The 27,291-nt window shown below is 36.7% G+C and overlaps 3 protein-coding genes across 3 annotated transcripts in view; 2 read left to right on the plus strand and 1 right to left on the minus strand.

Annotated features, from left to right (window-relative positions):
- Window positions 1-5,354, plus strand: part of LOC110457366 (uncharacterized protein DDB_G0287625-like) — a 63,484-nt gene extending 58,130 nt beyond the window's left edge. The window contains exons 3-4 of the mRNA XM_021508600.1: window positions 503-580; window positions 1,440-5,354. Of these exons, the coding sequence (XP_021364275.1) occupies window positions 503-579 (77 nt within the window). The 3' untranslated portion in view covers window position 580; window positions 1,440-5,354. The remainder of the gene's footprint in view (window positions 1-502; window positions 581-1,439) is intronic.
- An 8,796-nt stretch (window positions 5,355-14,150) lies between these two features.
- Window positions 14,151-17,704, minus strand: LOC110457346 (MORN repeat-containing protein 2-like). Its single transcript, XM_021508575.1, has 4 exons — window positions 17,610-17,704; window positions 16,704-16,790; window positions 16,055-16,298; window positions 14,151-14,946 (listed from the first exon to the last, which is right to left on the minus strand). The coding sequence occupies exons 1-4, from the start codon at window positions 17,617-17,619 to the stop codon at window positions 14,841-14,843; spliced, it is 447 nt and encodes a 148-aa protein (XP_021364250.1). The 5' UTR covers window positions 17,620-17,704; the 3' UTR covers window positions 14,151-14,840.
- Window positions 17,705-17,858: 154 nt separating this feature from the next.
- The window catches only part of LOC110457363 (dihydrolipoyllysine-residue acetyltransferase component of pyruvate dehydrogenase complex, mitochondrial-like), a 15,216-nt gene continuing 5,783 nt past the window's right edge, over window positions 17,859-27,291 (plus strand). The window contains exons 1-8 of the mRNA XM_021508590.1: window positions 17,859-18,044; window positions 19,354-19,663; window positions 20,504-20,797; window positions 21,758-21,904; window positions 23,080-23,165; window positions 24,589-24,729; window positions 26,502-26,583; window positions 27,043-27,123. Of these exons, the coding sequence (XP_021364265.1) occupies window positions 17,932-18,044; window positions 19,354-19,663; window positions 20,504-20,797; window positions 21,758-21,904; window positions 23,080-23,165; window positions 24,589-24,729; window positions 26,502-26,583; window positions 27,043-27,123 (1,254 nt within the window). The 5' untranslated portion in view covers window positions 17,859-17,931. The remainder of the gene's footprint in view (window positions 18,045-19,353; window positions 19,664-20,503; window positions 20,798-21,757; window positions 21,905-23,079; window positions 23,166-24,588; window positions 24,730-26,501; window positions 26,584-27,042; window positions 27,124-27,291) is intronic.

Here is a 27,291-nt window from a genome sequence, read left to right on the forward strand (position 1 = left end):
CTCCCAAAACACACACGCATACACTACACGCATGCATATTGCACAACACGCATGCATCTTGCACAACACGCATACATCTTGCACACAGGGAAGGCCGTCATTAAATGACCATAGCTGTTGAAACCAAACCAAGTCAAGCTTGTTGTGGTTGTAGGCTATCTACTTTTCCAATTGAAGCAGGAAAAGATTGTTCCCATCCAAGACCACATAGGTCGAACGTTTTGATTATGTTGGGCATTAAGCTTGCATGATAACACGCCATTCAGAAACAATACTTACCACCTGCTGCAACGCCTAGGAATGCATTTCTCAACGCAATACTGCTATCTGTTTTATTGATTACGCCTGTTACTTCTCAATTTAATATTTCCCTGTCAGAATCAAGGAATAGCAGAAATGTTCAATCGATGGCGTGATGTGTTTTTGTTTCAAAATTGATATATTTTTTATTTTACTTTTACAGTTTTTGTTTCAATATTAATATATTTCTATGTTTTTACAGTGGGAGACCCGCCCATAATTGACGACTTTAGTACAACGACAGAGTTGACGCCTAGCATGTCTAGCGTGGGTACCTAGCGTAAGTAGCTTCTAGAAAGTTTATGTAAATCAGATTCGTCCAGAATATGCAGATTCAATATAAAACAGTATCATTGCATTGTAAATAAGGATTGAACGAAATGTTTTGTGGCTTCATGGTAAATATGTATGTAACTGATTCGCATTCATACCAACATGAACATTGAAAAAAAGCTTATCAATACATATATTTACATTCTGAATTTTATAGATGTTATTGATTAAAGTATAGGTATCCCCTTATACTTTCTATATTGAAGAGTGTAGTAAGTGCAAACGAGATTCCTGTAACAGCCTAACTTCACCAAAATGTTTTGCATTTAACAGTTATCTCGCGTTATTCGATGCAGGAGGAAAAGCTTCAAAATGACTATGATCAGAAGGCGTTCATATCCCTTTGTTTACATTTGCGCTGCAATGTTACTATGTAAAACAAGTAAACTTGGTACAATATGAACCGAAATGAATTGTAATACGAACGTGGCCAAAAAATAAACAATACGGACGTCGCGTTTGACTCCCGTTGAATTTGAGGGCGAAAGGTTGACTATTCCACAATATTTACGCCGGGAACGAAGTGAATAATGTTAAATAGGTGAAAATATTGTATTTACAAAATGTATTCCACCACTAGTGGATGTATCCACACACAAGGTTGGGAAGGCTCATATGGAAATACGAAACGTATTCATAGCAATTGAGAGGTATTTCAATTAATAAAAAAATACCGTTCAATTCGTAAATTTACGTGTTATAAGAACTGTCATTAGTAATAAATTATAGGTGTTATATAATATATAGGTTATGTTTATCTTACTGTGGTTAGAGTAACAGTGTTGATTTAATGTTGTTTATTCCAGAAAAGTTCATTTTCACGCAACAACGCCAAGTGTAGACCTGTGCTATCATACACGCTACCGCAGGAGACACGCCCCGGCCGTCACGTGACTATAAAGGATGGATTCGTCTCTATGTATGCATGCCTTGCCGTAGAAACGGAGAGCAACACTTGTAATGTTAAGTGTGTGTTATGAATTGTTAATAACTAATCCTCTGGATAAACCTGATGCAGCCTAATTGCAAATACTTCCATAATTGACCGTGAAAATCAAGTGTTAAGACATGCGGTGTACAGTTACTACCGTTTGAGAATTTTCCCCATTTCTTTAACCTTTTTATATGTTACTATTTTTGTTTATTTTATTGTTTATCAATTTGTTATCTTGCGAGAAACGTAATCTCGTGAGAAAAAAATGTAGACAGAAATTTTGGAAGTGAATCTAGTAAAGCATCATTTTGCTTAATATAGATCAGCAGTCTGTCATATAGACAACGCGTAATAATATTGCTTATAGTTCAGACGATAACAAATCAATGGAAAACAGACAACCCCGAATATTGCATGATTAATTCAGCATATAATTTTATTATGTAGACAGTCCCCATCAACATCACTTGGTTAACATCGCGTACCCATCGGATCAATTCGCCCTTTTCCGTCGCATGCCTAGGCCTGATTTCACGGAAATGCCCGAGCTTGGTCCAAGTCATTGAAAAAGAGAATTCTCATTCACCGCATGAATAGGTCGGCGTATTAAGTTCGTGAAATAAACATCTCACATTGATATTACATTATTAACAACCGTACAGATCCGTGAAATAAATAGTTCACAGTTGGCGTATGATTATTTCCTATTATTATCACTTCCTTCACAATTTGCCCTTTTCCGTCGCATGATGGATTTCACGGAAATGGCCGGGTGCGGTCCGTGAAATACCTGTTGACGATTCACATTTACTGCATGAATAGGCGTGTCCCATTAATTTCACATCCGTAACGACGGTACAGACTAAACCTATTAACTACATCATTAGTTCGGCGTTGGAGTACGTTAATAGACATCTCCCATCACCAGAGTAACAATTGTACAAGTCTGTGAAGTAGACATTGGATTTTCGTTCAATGCATGATAAATATGGCGTACAAGTCCGTGAAATTTACATATCCAACTCTTAATACTTCCTTCACAACTGTACAAGTCCTTGGTATAGACAAAATCCCATTGCTGTATGACAAATTCGACTAACAAGTTTGTGAAATAGATGCATTGTGTCTTCCGTAAAATATCGCTTGATTAACAAATGTTCATATTCTTAAGATGGACATTTCAATGTATCGCACGATAAACTCGACGTGCATGCAAGACCGTGTAACAAACATTTATCACTGTCTGATATCACTTGGTAAACACGCGTACAACTCCATGATATAGACATTTCCCATGAATATCACTTAGTTATCACAACTAATATTAACTGCAATCTAATACCTTATGCTAGTAAAGGGAACACTTACACGCGGGAGCGTATCTCATTCCATGCAAGTGCCTACGGAAGTATTCGGTGATACCTCGCTAGTCCGGACACCTTGATTTGTGTAAACAGTGGAACCTCACTAGTCAGGACATCTTGGTTTGTGTATACAGTGACACTTTTCTAGTTCGGACACCTTGATTTGTGTAAACAGTGGAACCTCACTAGTCAGGACACCTTGGTTTGTGTATACAGTGGAACCTGTCTAGTCCGGACACCTTGGTTTGTGTATACAGTGGAACGTCGCTAGTTCAGTTTCTTGAGTTTCCGACAAAAGAATATATTGAATCGTTTGTCTCAGTAGAAGAATGCGCCTTATAGTTAGATACGGACAACATACACTCTATACGAGAGCAACTGATTACCGAATGAGATTAAGTTAAGTTCAGATGGTTATATATCACCGCTGAAACCGACTGAGCTACCTGGACAACGGAAGTGTATGAGCCCATATGTGCTACAGTAATATCCAAACGGAAGTTAATAGGAGAGGATACTGCATTTAGGAAAAACGGCAGTTCAACGGGACAGTGATCCTTAAAGCTTACTAGTCACTTGCTTTGTAATCCACAATACACGCCTTTATAATGCTGAGGCCATTCTGAAATACTTAAAAAGTTAATCGAAATGATTAGATAATATTAAAAAAACAGATTACCTGAAACACAATCACATTCAATATTTATTGAATAAATATCTTTTAATATAAGGGTTATAACTCTAACACAAAGTAAACGTATAATGTGTTAGACGGCATGTATCCTAGAAAGTACAGTAATTCTAACACAAATTACACATGTAATTACCAGGTACAATTTCCTAAAGGACAAGGATTCTAAACCAAATCATAGCCTAAGTGTGTAAGGTCGCCTATAACCTGAAGAGAAATAACTCTTACTTAGCATCACAGGAATGTGATACATTTGCCCTTACTGTGCTTCTCCGATGTTAATCTCGTTCCACGAAGGCGAAGCGAGAAAAAAAAAGGATCGTGATTCTCTACTGCCAGGACAGGAAATATTTTATTATGCCGAATAAATAAATGAATAAATCGAAAATAATAACATATTGGTAGAAATGACCAGGTTTCACGCGCAGTCGTAAAGTCGTCTGCTTCCGTCATTCACAACTGAGTTGCAGATTTTTCTAGACAGGTTCCAAATAAGGAAATTATGATCGGGGGAAAACTTGATAGTGTGAGAGCTGAGGTATATTAATGCCTTAGGTGTAATACATACCGTATGGAGAATATCAAACTGTACATTGTACCATGCATTTACAGATTTGTGATGGGTTTTTTTATCATGTTTTACTGAAATAACACTTTTGCATGGTGTTTTTGTAAAATTAAGATTGTTTTCATAATTGTTACATCCCCTACCCTCATTGAATATAAACCATGTAGATCTAACATTGTGTCGTGTAATGTGGGTATATCCATAGGATTAAAATATATAAAAATCAGGATCCGAATTTCTCGTGCTCAAGCATGGATTCTGTGCTTAAGGCAAATTTCTTTTAACGCACTCAGATCATGATACAGTCCAGAAGTCCTGTGTAGCCATTACAATCATGATACAGTCAAGAAGTCCTGTGTAGCCATTACAATCATGATACAGTCAAAACGTCCTGTGTAGCCATTTAAAGCGACATTCGGTTTAATTCAAATTCTTAACAAATTGTGTTTTGTTCTTAAGTTATCACCGGAACAAGATATTGGGCTTTAGCACAGAATCCGAGTTTGAGCAGGAGAGCGGTTTCATGAATACTGTTCGAGCTCTCCTTGCGTCTTATTAATATTTCAAAGGCTGGCTTCACAATAGTGATATAAGTAGATGTGCATTATTTAAGTCATGATATTGACTTCATCAGAAACGTGTGTCCTAACATAATTATGTTGAACAGGAAACTGTTTATATGTATTGAATTAAAATCGATCAAGGTATATATACTAAGTTATTTATAATCGATTTCTTAAGCAATTTATTCCAATGTACATACGAGTATACATTACGCGGTTTATTATCAGCATATAGTTCATAAAAAATATTCTGTAAAGGGGCCTAGCGCTAATGTTTCTCGGGGGTTTATTTTCACTAGAGCTGTGTTTTGAAAAAAAAAACAACCTAAATATTAAACCTGTACATACATTAACATTCTAGTGGTCAATCTGAATTAAGTTAGGATTATTTGACCATTAGCAGAACTAAATCCCGTGAGTTGTTTTTAGGAAAACAATTATTGGAGGGTTTGGCCCCGCGAAATGTAAGCGCTATTCGGCTGTAAACAGAATGTAGGAAAGAATTGATTACAGATACATGGAGTGTGATGATAATTGTCTACACTCGACCATTTTAATGTTGGTTTGTTATAACATTTTATCACGTATATAGTTATGTTTTTTCTTAAAACATTTTGTGTGTGAGGATATGACGTGTAAAGGGTCAACACTATCTGTGTTTCTAGTTTCCCTACCAATACTATGCTTTCCATCCAACTTAAGGATCCCCGTACCACTACCTGAAATTGTAATCACGCATCGGAAACTATTTTTCTGGCGTGACTGTAGCTTTGATAAATTATTTTCTGAAAAGGAAACCATATCTTCTAGGGATTTTATGAAAATAATTAAGGTAAAATAAACAAAATATAATCAACAACTGAGTTATGAGTGTTAAAACTTCAGCGGGGATAGACCCGGGCCCGTAGTCATAAAACCGTTCTCATGCTCAAACATGAACTCTGTGCTCAAACAAATGTTCTTGTAACTCGCTTAATTCATGTCAAATGATCAAAAAGTCAAAAGGTAACACTAAAACAGCATTATGCTTTAAGTCTCTTCAATTCTTGTATATATACCGGAAAATGGAATAAGGCAAAAACAGATCCCTTTTTAAAACATAGCACTGATCATCCATTTTGTAGTATAGGTTGATGCGATATGGGGAGATCAACAGTTTCCAATGTTTTACTGAAATGTTGGTGATTTTTTTTTATAAAATTCCTGTAGATCTACTAGAAGTTTTCTCTTGTAGTGATGAAACTTGAAACAAATATGCTTTTGGTTCTGACAGAAATGAGGTGACTATGTTATAATTCTTTATTATATTCATACATTACATTATATGCAATTCTAGAAATGAAATGTACCCTTGATATATGCATGGAAATTCACGTTTGACATTATACTGTAGACCTCTTTGTTTTCGTGAGCACATATTCCTGGTGGACTACATTAGAAGTTATTAAACATTTTCAAAACACATGATCACGGATTGGTTTATTATTTTTACGGAAACGTAAACCACGTGATACGGTTCCGCTACATGTATAGTTTTTGTTATTTGCCCTTTATGTGTATTTGTAAGACATATTTTATCTCACATTTGTCATTTTGATAATGTTCACCGAGATGAAATAGGTACATCGTTATTATCTTGTTATATATAATTATCTTCTGTGTGGTGGATAACTTTTCATATACCCGGAACATGAGCGCACCGGTATTTAGAATATCTTGCACACTTCCGCCCATGAACTGTCATTTGCTGGAAGCCAACCTTGTCGTGGCTGTAACCAAAGTAGAATTATGAGATTTTTTGGGAATGAGAAAAAAAAAAATAAGTATAGATTGGCGATTATATAAACTTGAATACAAAATAACAAAGCATAAAATTCTGAATAATTGGATCCAATTTTTTGTAAGAGGTATACATATTGTGTTTTGTGTGTGTGTGAGTACGGACCTACCATCATTTTCATGGGTCGGGTACCTGTGTGGGTGTGAACCTGCTATTCCTTCATGGATCTCAGCTGTCCATTGTTTTTTTTACTATTATCATATAAATCATGTGGACGGCATTCACTATTACATTGAACAAATTTGTTTGTATATTTTATTTATTCTTTTACTATGATTAAAAACGAAACAAAAATAATTATCTTGTGTTGTTCTTTTTTTTATATATTTTGAAATATTGCATCATATCTAGAATTACATATGTTAAATATTCTACCCCGCTACTCTAGTTCAAAAACATGCTCCCTTCCTGTCATTCGCTTCAGCACCTCTCTTTCTCTTTCCTCCGGCACACCTCAAGACATTGCATTCCTCCATATTTGGAAAAAACATGTCCTCGTGTTTGTATTTACAGTTAAAACCATTACAATTTAAGAATCTATCAAAATATTCACATGTGGAAATCACTCTTGATGACAGGTCTCCGAGTGACCCGTCCACCTCGAGTGAACCTAAGAGAAAAGACATCTAGTTCATCCCTGTCCGATGCAATATCGGATGTGATTAACATATTTTCCTCTTTGTTGTCTATACCAGGATCTGCACCTAGGTTGGGTATCGCCAACCAATTCTCTTCAGCTTCACTTTTCACTTCTCCTGTCTCTGCTAGTCTGTCTTGATAGACAGGAAGCCTCTCAAACGGGATGTCTAGCAGATGGCGCATCACACGGCCTGGAGGCGGATGAGCAATTGGTTCTGGATCACCTGCCCCAGATTGGAAAGAACCCTTTTTCTTGTCCATGCTCCTTGATCCATTGTGTCGGCTTCAATCGGTTACGATGAAGGGCCTGTTTATCACTTTGTGCCTTGCAAGATTCATCCTTCCGAAATAGCCTTCCAGCTTATATACTACATTTTTATTTCACATGTATTTCATTCACCGTTTCCACTATGACATAGGGACCCGTCTACAACTGTTCCAGTTTCTTGACATTGCCTCGTTTAACCACCGTATTTATATATAGCATAACAGAATCCCGTAGGGCACTCTTGTCACTGTCTTGTCGTACTGGAATTTCTGTTTCCCACTAGCAAAACTTAAATTATAACGGATAGAGTCATAGCTCCATCTGATGATACATAGTTTTGGCAAACTCGGATGTTCCCGCTAACCTTTCGAGGGCTCCCCAAAACATCTTGGCCAAATTATTTTCCTGTCACAAATGGGAACGTGTTATGTAGTTCATGTAACACTTTCTTTGCTCAGTCTGAAGAGACAACTACTCGTAAACGCTGAAGTCCTTCATCGAATACCCATTTGCGAAAATAAAAGATTCCCTCGTGAACAGGAGCCAGATTTAGCCTGAAGAACAGGACGGCTACATGGAAAAGCTTGTTTGATCCACCGGATATTTGGATCTGCCTCAATGATTCAGTGGATAGATCTATGCTGCAAGACTTGACGTAGCGGTCACATACTGCCACGTCAGCCAGTGCAACATTCTCACCACTGATTATTGGCAACCAGGATAACGCATATTTATAGGATAGTTTCAAGTTAAGATGAAGTGACGCAGATTAAGTGGTTGTGTGTTCCACCTATGCATACATTATTGTTTTTACATAACTACTCTATTTATATCATTTTTGTCTGGAAATCTTACCAAATAATAGCAGCAAACAGCAATATTGCAGTGGGGATGGTTCTGATTGACGCTTTGACCCAGAAGACGGTTACTATTTTATCCAGAGGTACATTGTCAAAAGAAATATTTATAACAATCGCTGCTTCTCTTTCTCAGTAGATGACGTTATTACCTAATCATTGACATTTAAACGTGCATTTAGATTTAAAAAAATTACATTTCCTAGCTGTGGTATAACTATTGAGTGACATAAGTGCAAAATGTAAGGATATTGAGCGTGAATGGAATATTCTGAACGATAAAATTAATGTCATTAACAATTTATAAGATAATCATAATCTAAATAATTCATGTATGAAGGATCCGTTCCTGCGAAGTTTTTGGACTATCAGTAAGTCATTTTCATTAAAAAAGATTTGGAGTCCAGCAGCTTTGCTGCATTTTCTTGTTAGTTATCGCGTTCAGTCGACAATGGTCTACACAAAACCGTAAGGACCCGAAAAAGAATACAGAGCTAATCCAGGGATTTGTAATTGGCTGGATAAATCTGGTCCTTCAACATCTTGTTTACAATTTTCTGAAATTCCTCGTGTGATGTTCCAGGGACCCTCTGTGGTGGTTGTATTATGGGTGGTTCAGTTCCAGTATCAATGAATTGTTAAAACCTCTCTGTGACACCGATTTTTTAACTATGTCACTGAAGCGTTTAAGCAATGCATCGTCTCCTTGTCTTTTCCGAGCCAGTTACAAGCCACTATCCCAATCCATAGCCGGGTGAGATTGACTTTTCTCTCCTGGCCTGTTGAAGGTTACTGCACCAATGTCATACTTATCCACTGTGAAAAAAAATATCTTGTTTGTCCAGACTCTGGCAATGAAAGCTCTTTTCTCGAAGGCTGCATTGAATGATCCGATAAAATTCACATGCAGTAGAGTAAAGGCACTTGAGGACACATTTATCGCCTTCACTAACCTAGTTCTTCCCTTTGTCAAACCAGCAGTTCGCGCCACTAGTAGGCCATCATCTCGGTTTGTAATTCCTCCAATCGGTTCCAAAACACCAGTGAAGCTATTCAATACCACATCAGATTTCTGTCCTGGCTCAAGAGTGACTTCAATCACTTTCTTGCTCCTGGCTTGAATAGTTTGGGTCATTCAGGCTTTAGCAAAAAGACATTCGCGGGAAAGCCCACCACTTAGGAATTAATGCATTGACTTCTGGCTTTAAATCTTAGGCTTTCTTACTGCCAGTTACAAGTCCACAATTCTGAATAAAATTCAAACCAAGAAGTGTAGGATATGTGGCTTCACGAGCTTCATAAAATGGAAAAATAACATCGTTTCTCTTATTGTCACATTCACTTGGATTAACAAGTCAATGGGTTCATCATCATTCACAGAGGTAGCTCGTCATGTAATGTTTCTGCCTAATTTGCGACTTCGCATGACCTCCTGCCTCTCAAGAAAAGCCCCACTTATTGAACTTATCCAGTTTCAATGAGAGCTTTGGCATCCATTCCTTCTAACAGAACTTGACATAGTGAAGTTACCCGATCTTGCCTCTCCTTAACTGACTTTTTTGTGCATTTCAACGCCCGATCCGCCAGTGCTGAACACCATGGGGCAGGTGTAAGGCGTCCTAAGTTTAAATCCTCGTTGCCAGTTTCTTTAACCAATCCTTAATCTTTCTTACATGCATGTCCATTCTGGTCTGCCTGGCTCTTCCAACTATGCCCAGACCTTGTGGGACCTCCCGTCTGACTTCGACGAAGGGAAATCTCTAACAAATTACCTTTTCCTCCACAGTTGATTTTTTTTCCATCAAATACGTTGTTACCAGTTCGTCCTTTGGTAGAGGATACAGCCATCGCAACTACCTTCGACTAAAGGCATCAATGCTTTCGTTCCTAGTTGTCATCAAATTGGCCTGCAATTCAGACATTGACTGAGCCTCTTCTTGTCTCACAGGTACTGTATGTTTCTCCAAATCTGGGCGAACTTCCAACCTACTGGTGTTTTCCCGAGCTGATTTTACTTCTTTTGATCCTTATTACTCACCTTGCGTACTATTTCTCCGGTCCCAGCTAGAAATTGTGTTAAAACCACATATCCCATTGCCTCATTCTTGTATATATGGTAGACACGCCATGAAAGACGCCATGTAGCTTCCCAGCGTAAATTGCGAGATTCCCACCTGCATTGCGTTCCCCGGAATGTAAATTGGCCTTACAAGTTGGCTTCTTAGACATATACTCTTCTGAATTGTTTCTTTAATTCTTCCATATCCTTGTTTTGATTCGCTTTTAGACCCTGGTATACAGCCAATTAACCTTCCCCCAATAAAGTAGGGGAAAAGTCCATACTTCGAACCTTTCCACCCAACAATCAAAGTCACACCCTAGGTCCAAGCAAAGGTTCGACGTTGAGTAGACAATACAAAAGCTGTTGGTCTTAGTTTTTAAGACTCCTCACTCTGTACCGCTATCTCGGAATGACTTGAATTGGAATCTAATTCCTGTTTGATTTAAGACGCTTCCAGCCTCTGTCGCTGTCAGAAACTTCGCTTTCTGCACTACTCTTCCCCTGAACACAGGTTAAATCCACACTTGGCTGCTCTGTGCTAGCAGCTGTCGGAACGACTCTTGGTATCACGTGTTGCATTTTACATGTCGTAAAGTATATAATAGAAATACTGCACTGGGCTACAACGTTTCATAGTTCCCCTTGACGTTTTTCAATATCCTTAACAATGGTAGCATGCCATTACACGGTCCAGCACCCTTTTAAATGTCCAAGCTACTGATGACAGTTTTTGAAGCGTAAAATATTATTTATTTAGTTTTGCATTTTATTCCTGTTGGTAACGTTGAAGTGGACCTTCGCCGAAATCTAAAGATGCGTTTTTGTGTAATAGCCCCGATAATGGACGGTAGGTTTTGTAACAAACAACTGGTTATTTCATGTAATTTATCCTTGGAATTGTCAAATTTGTTCACTAACTCCTGAACTGTAACTTTTGATGGAACAATCACGAAACCGTTTTCTCATTTCAAGTCATTAATGCCAGCTGAGATCTTTACAAACACCCCGCCATTTACCTTAATGCTGGCCCTTGGCGAAGGGTGAGAATGAAATTAAATCCATATGACCTTGAAAATGGGTCAAGATAATTTAATTTAAACGAACTGGATGGCCAGCATCCTACATGGCATATCGCATCATCCCATTTTTTTTTATCATTCAGAAGTCATTTAAAGGTTTTAACTACTGTGGCCCCTTATAATCCTAAACGTCGGTTAAAAACATTCATTTGGACAAAGTAAACAGTCCTTCTTTCCGGCATGTCACTGGCCTCTTGTTATTCGGAAGCAGGCGTTTAAAGTAAAAAGTAGGTGCCAAACGACACACAATGCACTAGGGCATATGCTAACTCGATGCAGGCGAGTTGAAAATGTATATTTCCCTGTGGTTATGCACTGAAAACACCTATAATTTTTATCGTCATTCTGGCAATCATCACAGTCCATACAATTTAATTCCCTCGTGGTTCTTGTATGTAAGTGGACGAGAAAGTACAACATGCTAGACTGGAATTAGACCTTTAGCTGCCAAACTCTTCAGCTGAGCAACAGTATCTGGCCAACCTCGGTTGTTAAGTGTTTGCTCTGCAGACAACACTAGTCAAACACAACTTGTAGCACGATTTTATTGAGAGGTCTGCTCTAGATCTCCAAACTGGTCTGTAGAAATTAAACAGGTATCGCCTTCAGCAAAGTCATAGACCAGACCAAAGACACACCATTGAGAATGTAAGCCATATCCGTAGGCATATTTAGTTGCATTGCAGTTTAAATTAAAGGGATGTGGAGAAACATAGACTAAAGTTCATGATTCTAATACGGTTCTTCAGAGTTATTTATAACGTCAATGTAAGGATTGATTGTTCGCTTACCCTCTCCCAAGGACTTTTACCATTTTACCATATTATCCTTAGGACCAAGATGCGCTTATGCCGTACCTTGGCATCGGTCGTTAGTCCGTCCGTCAACAATTTCCTCAAACGACTTCTAAACCAAATTTTATTTGAACCATTCTCAGGTGGCAGAAATTCAAAATTAAATACAATTAAATGGCGGGGATGAGGAACTTTTTCTTGTGAACTTATAGTGATACATATTAATTGATTGGAAGCATTTCCAGGTGATCGGGTTTCAAATATGTACCAGTTGAAGGGATGAGTACTGGGGCCAAAATGAAGTGATTTCGATCTCCACCCTTTAACCATATATACAACCGATGAGCATAAAGAGACAAACACAAATATGCTTCCATGATTGTTCTCGTGTCAGGCCCCATCCTTGAAGACTTAGTCCCTAGGCTATAACTTTAAAACGTTTTAGATACCCACCCCTTAATCACATATACAATTGTTTGGCATTGCGAAATGAACACAATCATGATATAAGTATTGACCCCGAGATATGGCAACACTCCTAGAGACTTTGTTTCCGGGTCAAAACTTAGAACCATTTGAGATTCCCTCTCTGTAACCTTATATACAAATGTTGATTTTAAAAAGATTACACACAAGCTACTAGGATTGCACTGGGGTCTCGGCCCACCCATCGAGACTTAGTCCCTGGGTCATAACATTGAAACAATTGATATCCAATCCCATAACCATCTATACACATTGCTGGGCATAATGAGACAACACAATCATGCTATTAGAATTGCATCTGGGGTCTTGCTTGTTTCCTATGTATTAACTCTTAAGTTGTATTGAGATCACCTCCTAATAACCATTCATACAATTGCTTGGCATGAAAAGATTTACATAATCATGCTTATTTCACCTGTTCAAATAACTATCTGAATATATAAATGATATAACATATTTATACTGAAAGTTGAACTGCATTATATATACTGCTTCAAAGTTTGAAAGCTATGAATATTGAAATTCTTTATAACATTTGATAGGTGATATCAAAAAGTGGAAACAAATGCCAAAACAGCTTAAAAAACACAAACAATAAACTGCAACCTGTCTACAAGGGAAGGCAGTGCCTTTTGTAGTTCTATAGAAAGCTTACTATCTACCTTAATATGTTGATTTCCCTTACATTATTGAGGGTATTTTAACAGATGTAAGACAGTAATCATCAGGATACCTGCCCTCACTTGTAAGTTGTATTCAACAGTATCCATTACTTCAATAAGTAGACATTGTACAAGGGAAATAACTCTCCAAATGAAATCATGACTTTCAAAAAATTAAATAAAATTACTATGGAAATTGTATTGACCAAAAGATCCAATACATGATAGAACTTGGTTGAAATATGATTTAATGATCAAATTCAAATTCGTTTTAACCCTTTCACCACTGTAGACCATAATAGACTCATCCATATCAATACATGGGAGAGTCTACTGAAGTTACTCAGGGGTGAAAGGGTTAAAATACATGTATCAACTTCATTTGCTAACTAGTAAGTTCAATCATGTGTTACATAGCTTCATTGATACACTTTTTGAATCATTATACATGTATCTAGCATATTTAAAACTTTTTACAATGCTAATCCTGAAAGAGTATACATGCCATGGCTGATTTTTACCATCAATTTAATCTTACTTCAATGTACATGAGGTTTACAGATTGTAAATTCATCAAATATCTATAGTTAGTATATAATAATTAAATATTAACGTGCTTTGTATTATATTTTTTGTAAATCAATCTATTCATTTGACATATATTTCTTAATTTTCTAAAAAGACATTTCATAGAAAAAACAACAAATAAACTGTATATCACATTATTTATTACGATATTGAAATATTAAACTTTTTACAAAAGAAAGTAGTATTTAGTCCTAAATAAAATGATAATTGTATTTGATGAACTACCATGAATACCATACCTGTATGTTGTTACCAAGTATAGATGTAACCATATACATGTATGTACACATATAATCATGCTATCATTGTTTCGAGTTGAAGTTGGCGGATTACCAGGAAAATTTCGCACAGAGAAAAGGTCAATCTATCCACGTAACCACAGCTGCAAAACGGCTTGATATCAGGTAGTGGGACAACCTGATCATTGGTGATTTGTCCATGATCAAACAGGCTCAACAGTATCCTACCTACATATGACTTCACAAACATAATTGAATCCAAGATGTTTCACCCTAATGATACATTATGTGTCAGTTAACATGTTCACCATGAAATAATAACTCTGACAATTTCAATAAACCTTGGTTTAAAATATCTGCAGTGCGTCAATGAGTTGTTAAATATCCCAAACTAGATTCTAGAACATCCTTAATAACTTGTTCACCAAGACAAATTCAGTCAAATATGAATTCAAGCTCGTTTAAACAATCAGAAATGGGATTCTTGATCATTATCCAGGAATTGTTCACCATCAGAACACACAATTCATAAAGAGTTCACGTTTATTCATTATGATTCTGACACAATACTAATCAGTCTAGGTTTAGTTTGAACTTGAGTCCTGGAGCAGCCTTGTACCTGAATGTACCCACCCATACTTGGCCTTCTGTGTCGGTGAATTGTCCCTCACCCTCCATTCTGTGAATGAAAAGTCAGCAGATATAGCAAACATATTTCATAAAATTTTAATATGATAGCAACAAATTCCTGTCTAATGTAATTTGAGAGATACACGTAATGTCTTCAAAAATAGAATATGTCAAATATTTTTAAATTCAATATGAAAATAGATATAATCCATCCTCAATACTCCTGTGGTTACTTACGCTCTCTGCACTCCTGGCATATATGTCATGACAAACATTGAAGGCTCAGTGTGCGCCAACTTGTGGGTGAGACAAGAGGACTCATTTGATTCATGTGCCTTCAATTTTGCTATGACCTATATATTCCAGGGATGCAAAGAGCATAAGTGATTGTTACTCTTGGAGGATGGGTCCAGACTAATAAGTAGTCAGTGTTCTCCCCAGGCTGTTTTTGCAGCATGGCACCATGCTCCTATAATTTCTTGCCATGCTGCTATCCTAGATCTTCTCTGCTATATATTTATAGTAAATCTGAAGTTACCATGCTGCTTTGATTTTACATAGAGTGCTGCTTTAACAGAAATATTGAATTACTATGCTTCTTTCAAAACATTCTGGGAAGGACACTGAGTAGTCTATAATGTACTTTAAAGGATCAAACGAGTCCTCATCTCATCCACAAGGTTGTTCATACTGAGCCTTCCATATTGTTATGACATAATGGTAGCCCCTGGAGTGTCAAGGATGGTTCTAATCCTGATTACTCTTTACTACAGTAATGTCTATTTCTCTTGATTTGACTCAATTTTATGTGATTATCCAATGAATATTCAGTTTTTCACAAGCCACATCTCATTTCGCTAATCTCAATGAGGGGTCTCAGAAAAACTGCAAAGACGTTTCCCCCCCTATTTACAGCTAAGAATATTCATGTAAATGTTGTTCTTACCATTATTGTTATTACACAAATACATAAATTGTTAACAGAAGATTTTTTTACAAGTGTTGTTTTGACATTGTGTTTCCTGGGTTGACTCATCAAGAGTGTTAAAATGAGGTCTGAAATGTGTCAAATTAATTCATTTAGTAAATTCTGGACAGTAAATGAATCTATATGAGACCAGAGTGTAATACACAGAAGGTAATATATTTCACTGAACCTGTTCTCCTGGAAGTCACCCTCATAATAAGAGTTGTTGGGCCAAGTGTATTTGCCATTGCCATGAAATTGGTTATTATTGAATGATCCCTCGTATATTGCCCCTGATGGATTGGTCAGTTTCCCTCGTCCGTTCATCTTATCAGAGCCCCACTGGCCCTCGTAAGTAGTTCCGTCTGTGGTGGTATGTAATCCCTGACCCGACCTTTCTACTGATCCATCACCACTGTGGATAAACTCTCCCTCTAAAAAAATGTATACATGTAAGGTAATTAAATGAGGTAAATAGTAAAAATAGTATTTTTAATATGTTTTTTAATGGGTTTTCTAAATTTTTCAATAAAATCATTAGATAGTTAATTTAACAAAAATTAAAACAAGTACACCCCCACCCCCTCCAGCGAGAGATAAATAAAAATTAATATAATTGGGACAAATCTTCTTTGAATTTGACTACATACAATGTATAATAAATTAAATAATGTAAGAAGTTTTTAAGTATTATTAGAATGCATGGTAAGTTATGATGAAGGCAACAGCAGTTTCCATGTTAAACACATTTTAAATTTTAGGGAGATTGAATGCTTGATCACATCCTTTCCTTGACACGGTTATCTTGTGCCTTTGTCAGAATGATAATGAATCCCTACCATATCTGTCTCCATTAGGGAAGATGTAGACCCCAGAATGGATCACTGGCTTATCATCTTCCTGTTGCTTCTTGTCTTTTTTGGTTTCTGAAAAATGAATTAAAACATAACTGATTAGAGTTTACAAGTGTATATATACAACAATAGGATTTTCTTATGTCGCTGCTAGGTGTTTTAATTTTGCAAATTCCTATTCACATTCTAACAGATATATATATATGCAAATAACCCTAAACAGGCTATCATATTCTTATGGAATGGAATTAATAAGTTGAAATTTCAAAATGAATTGTTGCTTTAATGATAATATTAAATATGCCTGATCTATATGATATATGGTTCAGTTTGATACCGTTCTGGCAACTTAAATCGAGTCCCTTTATCAGGAAACATATCGCCATACATTCCTTCTGTATTGCAATATATTATGATACATTTTAGGCATATTAGTACATCCCTAATGTATACTGTATGTCTTCAGCACAGGTTGGTATATATTGGAATCTGTCTAAATTAACAATAACAATAATAAAACAATCTGCATCTTTACAGTAGATAAAAACGTAAATTAAAATTTAACAACAGTAGGCCTAGGTGTTGAATTCAGCTCGTGTATATAATGTTAACCCGAGTTTCATCTGGTCCGAAAACCAGACTTTTTGACAATTGATTGTATCAGACACATGCACATGAATATATAGCTGGTGTCTGACTGGTGTACAAAGACTGACAGAATTAAGGCTATGTCTGCCTTCAAAACCAGTTACTCTACTTTGACATTATGTAGGATTGTGTGACAAAAGAATGAAATCCCATTGAAAATTCATTGACCAGACAAGTTTGCGGGTAGCCTGCATATTGTTCGTCATTTGACAAAAATTAAGACAAACATTGAACCCATCTCACCTCCAGGCATTGCTAAAAACTTATTAGGTCAGAAGCTCTTAGTGTAAACGTATGGGAGCAGCCATTTGTAATCAAAACCATGGAGACGAGAATCTCGCGAGAACTTATGATTGTGTTTTAGTTTCGTATTATTAATTATCCAGTATTTTTTCTACCTTAAATCATCATCCAAAACAATTACATAAAACAAAACCAGAAATATGCTGTTTAATATGGCTTACGTTCAATTATTACGAAACTAAATGAAGTAGTGGGTCTTTACGAAAGTTGACATTGGCAGTCATTGGTGCTGACATTGGGGCACGTTGCTCCGAGATTAATAATGTATCGTCCTCCACAAATCGCCCGTATTTTCCGTCGATGCTGTCAGTCCAACAGAAATGTGGTCAGATGCATCAGCAGTCGCAGTAGCAGACTTCACAACTGGCACATGAGGTAACAAAAACACATAAGCCGGTACTAACCCCCCCCCCCCCCCCCCCCCCCCCCCCCTCAAACTTGTTTCCAGATACTGACAGTAGATCTATTTTTATCATGGAGTCTGGTTTCGTTTATATTACTTTTGATGAATGTCAACTTAACAAGTGGCTTCTCATGTACATATAAGGTGATTGGTATTGTCATAATTTGATAGCTGAACCCTAACTCCCCACTTTTTGGTGAAAGAACGGACAGTTATCACTCCAACCTTGGAGTATTCGTCCGTTTATGGAAGAAGAAGACTAAATGAAAGGACAGTACAACTTGACCACCATGGCAAGCTAAACTTGAGAATGAAGTTCAGCTTTACAAAAAGAGTTTTGATGTGTCAAGATCTTTATCAATATATTGCATAATTACTAACTAATTACTAATGGGGAAATTTCCCTTAAGCTCTATATCGGTAGAGCGACAGACTAGGAAGCTGGGGATTGCGGGTTCAATCCCTGTAGGAAACAGGCTATACTCTTTTCTGTTATAAATGGTGTCTGTGGCATCTCCCTGTGGTGACAGGGAGTTAGAACCTGGGTTGTGGTGTTTGAGGGCGAACACGTTAAAAAAGGTTGTGTGGCAGATTTTAATTGTACACAGTTATTTATTCATTTTATTTAACTTTTCAAGACATGAAATGTTCAAAATTCAGTAGGAAAAAATTGAAAATGCAGTGGTTACATCTTGGCAATGTAAATCAAAGTTAAAAACTAGAGTGTTAAGAGAGTTGCTGAAATGTTTGGAACAGTCTAATGAAGAAAAATAAACCATAATGGTTTGAATTACATCTATATCAATATGCTTCATTTTGCTTTCATTTCACAACATTTTATTTCATGAAACAATTTTATATCATAAAGCCAATGAAAGTCCTGTCCTTACAATGATAAATAGTGCATATATATACATAATGTTGAGGGTAAAAATACAAAGAAGGAACGGATAATGATATTATATATATAGATAATATGACTATCAATCATGACAGATTTAAGCACTAATTAACATACTACCATACCAGATCATTGGGCAGTCACTATTATCAGACAGCTCTGATGTACATGAACTGTTGAGCAAAAATAATGCATGTGTTTCTATATATATGTCTCATACCTCGGGCAATGTCTACTTGCAATTGGTTAACACTGGAAATTACTCGGATACATGTACACATATATTAACCTGTTGAAAAATTGGTATATTGTTGTTAAGTCATTCACCATTTACTGAAAATGAAGTCTTATTAAGGAGTCTTATTCCTTTATTTTTTCAGAAAAATTACTGATGAAGTGAGTACAAGACATCAACAGTTGTTTCGTCGGAAGCCGGTATGTTCTCTACAGCGGTTTTATGCAACAGATCTGCCAATGCACTACAAGATCGCGCTGCCAGCACTGTCACCCACTATGGAGGCAGGTACTATTGTGAACTGGCAGAAGTCGGAGGGTGATCGTGTAGTGGAGGGTGATCTCCTGGCAGAGATAGAGACAGACAAAGCTACCATGGGGTTTGAATCTGTTGAGGAGGGCTTCCTTGCACGAATCTTCATCCCTGCAGGAACAAAGGACATCCCTGTGGGGAAGGTATGAAACTGACAAACTAACATTTACCTCTCCTCTATTAAAGAGTGAAACCCTTGTTTCAAGAATCCCTTACAATGCAATAACAAAGTATAAAGCTTTATTTTTTAAGGTTCTGCAAAACAATAAATTCTTCAGTTGATCTGTTCAGAAGTTAGTCTCTAATACATGTACATTTTACCTATTTGATTTCAAACTCCTTTTTTTTTTCAAAATAAATATAGTTTGGGGTGTAACAACTTGCAACAATGCAAGTATGCATGTGTCAGGTTTGATCTGGAGGGTGTACCCAGCTCCTAAACCCGGGCTAGTAGATTTTATGATACGGCCAGTCAAGTAAAACATTTGCAGTATTTACACCAATACTTTGAAATTTAGTTGGAGCTATAACAGGTTAATTTGTCAAAATCTTTTTTGTCGGCCTATTATAAAAAATAATTGAAAATTATTAAAAAAAATCTAATGAATTTAATTACCAATCAAAATTAATAATATGGTTAAGTACAACAGCAGAAACTAATTTTGATGAAATAATGGAGTACACTAACTGAAAGACACCAAAAGCATAAACTTATTCAATTTTATAAAATGGTATATAATATGACTCCTGAATATCTATCCATCCTTATCCCACCCCAAATAGCAGATACCTATAGGGATAGTACTCGAAAATAAAAAAATCTTTCATTCTTCCCTTGCAAAACTAGTTATATGATTGAATCTTTTGAAATAATTTTTTATTTGAGAAATTGAGTCCTGAACTCAAGGTCAGAAAATTAAATGTACAAATCAACGATATGTATATGGCATGAGTTTCTATTGAAGACGTCTTTGTGTCTACAGTTGCTGTGCATCGTAGTGGAGGAAGAAGAACATATTGCAGCCTTTGCCGATTATGTACCAACAGCTGAGGACATGGATCCATCTTCAGGAGAAGCAGCAGCCCCTCCTCCTGCCCCTCCCACGCCAGCACCATCACCTCAACCACCAGCAGCGGCCCCTGTGGCTCCTCCCTTCGCACCAACACCAATGTCTGCCCCCACTCCGACTCCTGCTATGGGGGCTGCCCCTGGGGGTAAGGTACAAGCCTCGCCCTTAGCCAGGGAACTTGCCAGACAGAAAGGCATTGACCTTACAGTAAGTGACTGCATCTCTTTGGATATGAATATTACAATGTGTTCTGTTTGTTTTCATAGGAATATGCTAGCTATATCCATTATAGTCTTATTACCAATGTTTAATATTCAGCAATTTGGCATACGTTTCTATACTTCAATTGCAGTTCAGGTGGCCACAGGTCACATGACATATTTTCTCCATATAATGTTGTAAGGATTTTCACCTAATGTAGACTGTCTCACCACATTAAAATACACTGTATATACATATATAGGCCTTGAAATTTACTTTCCTGTTAAATTTATGTTATTTCCTCTGTATTGTACAAAGACAATCATAAGTAATACTGAGCTTAAGGAGCAAGAATAGGGGGAAATCTCCCGTAAAGTTGCCGAAAAGTATTAACATGACAGATATCATGACTGTTGACACAGGGCACGTTGTTAACCTGATGCCTGCTTATATGATCAAGAGGTCCTGAAAATCGAATCCCTGTATTGGAGCCAAGATCTTTATATGAAAAAGGAAATTATGATATGAATGTATATCTTTTTTAAATCTCTCTTTGCTAAAGTAAATTGGTGAGCAATTCCAAGTCAGAAAAATGCTGAACAGATTTGAACTCTATTTCATTCGAGATAAAACAGCACTGGAGCACTTTACCTTAATGATCAAAAGTGGATATTGATTATTTGGTCTTCCAGAAAAACTCTTTGTTTGATGATAAACTCCTCATGATCACCAATCTGAGATTATCTTTTTAATGCCAAATCAAAACACACCAGATCATTTTGCGTCAACCACTACACTATAGGACAACCTTTCTTCCCCATCCAAGCTGTTAGAAACTACCTCAGTTTTTACAATGTCTATTTAAATCACTGTATTGTAGTAAAAGTAATGGTATAAAATAGCATATAACAGCTTCATGAAAATACCTTCACTGCTGATTCCCTCTTCAATTATTTCTTTAAATAGCAAGTGCAGGGATCTGGGGGCGATGGTGAAATCCGTGCCGATGACGTGAGAAACTTTGTCCCTGGTGTAGCGGTCGTGGCCCCCACAGCCCCAACAACTGTTCCAGGAGCGGCTTACATGGACATCTCCCTCTCCTCTATGAGACAGGTACGTGTACTTCAGCTACGGTTAATATAAAGCGGTTCACAGAAATTTTATTTCTCCTTTAGAAAAAGTGTTATTTCTCCTGTACTTGCATAATAAAACAAATATTTTCTATTTAACATTTGGAAATTTTCACTTCAACTAATACAAAGTTTATATTATGTGATGGTGCTTCGTCACTCATCTGTCATCCATCCATTGTTTGATGGCGTTTAACTTTTACATGAAGCAATGTCTCCAAAATACCATTAAGCAGAATTCAATGAAACTTTGTTGGTAGCATTCTCAATTAGGTTATGGGGATCAAAATATAATAGAACATAAAGGGACTATCTCCTGGGGACTAAAGGTAGGGTCAAAAGGAATCAAACTCGCTGATTTGCTTTGAATGACATTTCCAAAACTAATGGTCAGGTTTCAAACTCCTTAACTCATTTACCCCTGAAATTTCATAATGAACTATTCCAACCTTTGAATTGGAAAAGTTCAAATGTGTCTTCAGGGATGAATCAGTTAATGTGTGTATTCCACCTTTAACCTTCAGATAAGCAGGGGTCGACACTAACACTAGTCCGCTAGTCCTGGACTAGTAGATTTCAGCAAGGACTAGTGAATCACCTACCCTAACTGGTCCTTTGGACTTGTGAAAAATATGATTTATAAAATAAGAATATTACTTTCTAAAATTTAGAAAACTGCTTGAAATAAGATAATTGCATGATAATCGTCAAAGTTTACCTCAAACTTCCCCATATTTTTATGGCAGTAGATATTTTAAGTCCTCTACAATCGATTACTTTTGATGTGTTGTGCTCTAGATCGCGATGTTTCCTTATCAGGAAATCTTGGACTGGTTACATTGACGAAGGACTTGTAATACAATTTATTCAACTAGTCCTGTGGACTACCAAACAAAAAAAGTTGGTGTCTATCCCTGATAAGGGACATTAAAGAAATCAATGTGTGCAACAAAAAGAGAGAACACACTGTCACATTTTCAATTTGTGGTAACTCATAAGTGTATCTACCTTTAAACCTTCATAGTTTCTTTGGCATTAAGGTGTATTAGGCTGCCTACTCAATTATCAAAGGGAATATAATTCCAATATTGTATATATATATATGTGTGACATCATTGATATACGTGATTGAACTGAGTTTGTATTTAACTGTTGCAGACGATAGCCAAGCGGTTACTACAATCCAAACAGACAATTCCACACTACTATCTTACCATTGATCTCAATGTTGATAAGGTGTTAAGGTAAGGTCTGCTAACTGCAGTGAAACTGGTCTAAATATTGAACATTCAGGACCAAAATCCTTGCTCAGAGTATTTATACATCATACCTATTGACACAGATGGCTGGATTTTACAACCTGGGAGTCACTAGAAACTGCCAGGTGTAATTAATTTCAAAATTGACAATGTCAAACAAGAGTTGTTATTAAGAGTTAACAATCAGATGGCCCACGAAGGTCAGTTGAATAAAACACTGGAAACTAATTTAAACCAAATCAAACATGAACTATATATACTGCCCATATCATGGTGACGTTGGAATCTGTATATTAGGAAAAGCCCTTTTCTTTAAAAGCAGAACTCCAAAACCATCTTATACAATTGTATGTCTAGACTCTGTGTAGAATGGTTTTAGTCCTACTGTATCCCTCATCCACTAGTTGATACATGTATGGTCTTGGATATCATGAAATATGATGTCAGATAAGCTATTGCATAAGTTTTTGGCATTTAGACCAAAAAACCTTACTGAACAGTTTAATTTTCAGAAGCCAACAAAAGCTCAAATTAAGACATATATATATATATAATTTAACTTCTTACAGAATAATCATTTTGATGTTCTTTTAATAAACATGAAAATTTCAAAAGGTGAAACTCACAATTCAAAATTTACCAAACTACCATGGTATTTGGAAAAGGAACCATAGTTGATGGTCTGTTGTGGTTAGTATATTATAGAGGGCTCAGTTTAGACACAAGCCCAAGTTTCCCCTGGCCCTGACACCAGACTTGGACATTTTGACAGATAGATGTCTGGTGTGGGGCCAGAGCACACTTATATATATGTATGTAGCCCTTGTGTCCTTCTACCAGACTTAGACATTTTGACAGATTGATGTCTGGTGTAGGGCCAGAGCACACTTCTATATATATATATATGTAGCCCTGGTGTCCTTCCACCAGAATTAGACATTTTGATTTGGGCCGCTGCACACATCTACACAGTGTATCTGTCAAAATGTCAAACTCTGGTGTCAGGGCCAGAGGAAACCCGGGCTATTTAGACATACATGTTGTATATGTACAATGTATACTGTAACTAACAATGGATTACTGATACATAATTACAATTAGCTGTTTATATATATTACCTATATATAGTTCACATACTGGTACACTTACAACATAAGTGGAATCGAGTATTCATTTAGTATGAACTTCACCAGTAAAACTTGTTAACCTTGTGTTACTGACAGTTTGAAGTTTGAAAATGATAGTCCTCTTAAGAAGGTTTAGAAAGACACTTGTAACTTTCGGTTTTGGATTTTCATAAATACCTGTAATAATTTTAATTTTTTGATGGCTATCAAAAGTGCAAGTGGAAAGTTTGTATCCTATAAAATCTCAGTTTTGTTTTGACTGTTTGCATGTTATGTTACAGATTAAGAAGAGATCTGAATGAAGTTCTAGCTAAGGACAACATAAAGCTTTCTGTCAATGACTTCATTATAAAAGCATCAGCTCTGTCGTGCCGCAAGGTTCCCGAAGCCAACTCCTCCTGGATGGACAACTATATCCGACAGTAAGTCACACACACCACTGATTCTGTCGTTTGTTACATTGATATCATGTGTTAAAATGACTACAGAATAACTTCAATACGATAGAGAGTCTCCAGGTTTCAAGCATAAAAGCAGCCATCTCCCATTTTGACACGATAATCTCCTAACATTGTTATAACTATAGCACTAAGTTACCTTCAACCCCTTTGTCACCCCAAATTGGAGCTAATGTTTCCGTACGAAAAAGCCTGGAGAGCTAGCCACCGACAGCAGTAAATGGCCAGAGTAATGAGAAACAAGCTAAGCTGACATCTTGTTTATCTAGGTGTTTCAAATGCATCTAGTAGCTATACATATAATAGCCAATATGGCGAGGCAAAAGTTGTGAAGACTAGCACCAGGGAAGCGACTGCACACACATAGAAGAAACAATATATGTACATACTCCTAATCTTACTTCTTAAAATTGGTCTTCTTTCTGATGCTGTGGTAGTGCCTACAGTGTAGCTGTCAAACCATCTTCATTAGGAGGGAGACTCCCTCATTTTGACCAAATTTACGATCTCCCTCAAAACTCCTTCAATCAAGTCCAAACTCATACAAACTCGCAATCTCCATCCCGTGGTCAAATGATCTCCTAGGTTCTGAGTTATTTTGATATATAATAAGGGAAAGATAAATTGAGCAAAGCAATTTCAGTCACGCTTCCCCCTTCGAATGAAGGGAGACATATTGTATTAGTACTGGTTCTTCTTTTTCTGGTTCTTCTAATAGCAACTTGTCCGGGCCATAACTTTTAAAACGATAAAGATATCTTATTGATACTTTAGGTATGCATGCTTTACCCACAGAAGGTTAAATTAGGTCACTGTGACCTTCACCTCAAGGTCAAAGGTCAAATCAGTGCAACATTTTCAGTAAATTCTTGCCCGGCCCGTAAATTTTAAACCGTTTAAGATATCTTGATCAAACTTGAAGTATACCTGCATCACCCACAGTAGGTGTGCAGTGCACTGGAATTAGGTCTCGTGCTTCACTATATACAGCGTTATGGCCCTTTGTTTAATTTTAATACCAAAGTTTGTCCAGAGCATTATAAGTTCCATGTAATTTCACCTACGTTGACTAAACTTACCATATTTATGTATCTTTGGAAGGTGGAATATCTTGCACTAAAGTCAGGTTTTGTGCCCCACTATATACAGAGTTGTGGCCCTTTGTTTATTATTAATACAGAAGTTTGTCCACGGCATAACTTCTAAGCCATTAACTATATCTTAATCAAACTTGAAGTATACGTGCATCACCCACAGAAGGCGTGCAGTGCACTGAAACTAGGTCTTGTACAGATATACAGAGATATGGCCCTTTGTTTATTTTTAATACCGAAGTTTGTCCACAGCATAACCTCCATGTTATTTCACCTACGTTGACCAAGCTTGCTATAGTTTTAATGAATCTTGGGAAATAGGAGTTTCACATTCTAAAATCGGGTCTCATGTCCCACCATATAAAGAGATATGGCCCTTTGTTAATTTATTATACCGAAGTTTGTCTATTGGCTAGTAAGGGGAGACATATGTTTTTGTTCACAAAAACAAAATTCTAGTTGGAATTGTGGAATGAAGGAGATCTCCCTCAATGGAGGTTTCAGAGGTTAGCGTCTATGGAAGTGGCCTCTGTAGCCACGTATCCACCCACATTCAAATCTCCTCCCTAATCTTCTTCCCTTGACATAGCCTTTTTGTTGTGGCTACCTAATAATGACAGTTTCTGTTTTTGTTCCCATTAGGTACAACTCTGTAGATGTCAATGTAGCAGTGGCCACACCTAACGGTCTCATCACCCCTATAGTCTTCAGAGCCGACACCAAGGTAGTGGGGATACTCTCTTATCACCGTAAAGTACCGGCAAAATAATGTATAATGCTGATTTGAATGCCTTTTTATCTACTTTATTCATAACTTTCACTGTAGGAATGTTAATTATTTATGTGTTGTAAAGCACCTTAAGAGTAATTTTACAAATTATAAAGGGTGCTATATAAATGTTGTATATTGTATATATATATTATTATATATTATTTATATCCAGTAGGAGTTTTTTTTTCAAATGCTATTATATAGAAGGATATTGATAATGGTTGTACAAATATGAGTTTAAGTAGATGGTAGAAACAGGTATGTATACGGTAGTCGGTAGAAACCATGATAAATATTAATGTGTTTATAAATATAAGAATACATTGGGACAATCCTCTCTAATCAACACAATGATAGATATTGTGGTGCAAGTGATTTTCTTTAATACAAGGTCTTGCTTAAATTTGTCAGGGTTTATCCGACATTACTCAGGATGTTTCCAGACTAGCAGCAAAGGCAAGAGAGGGCAAACTCCTACCGCAGGAGTTCCAGGTATGTATACATAGTATAAGGCAACCTTTAACCACAGATAGGAGTTCTAGGTATGTATACATAGTATAGGGCAACCTTAAACCACAGATAGGAGTTCTAGGTATGTATACATAGTATAAGGCAACCTTAAACCACAGATAGGAGTTCTAGGTATGTATACATAGTATA

This window comes from Mizuhopecten yessoensis, unplaced genomic scaffold (assembly GCF_002113885.1).
Source record: "Mizuhopecten yessoensis strain PY_sf001 unplaced genomic scaffold, ASM211388v2 scaffold9109, whole genome shotgun sequence".
In the NCBI taxonomy this organism is placed as follows: domain Eukaryota; kingdom Metazoa; phylum Mollusca; class Bivalvia; order Pectinida; family Pectinidae; genus Mizuhopecten; species Mizuhopecten yessoensis.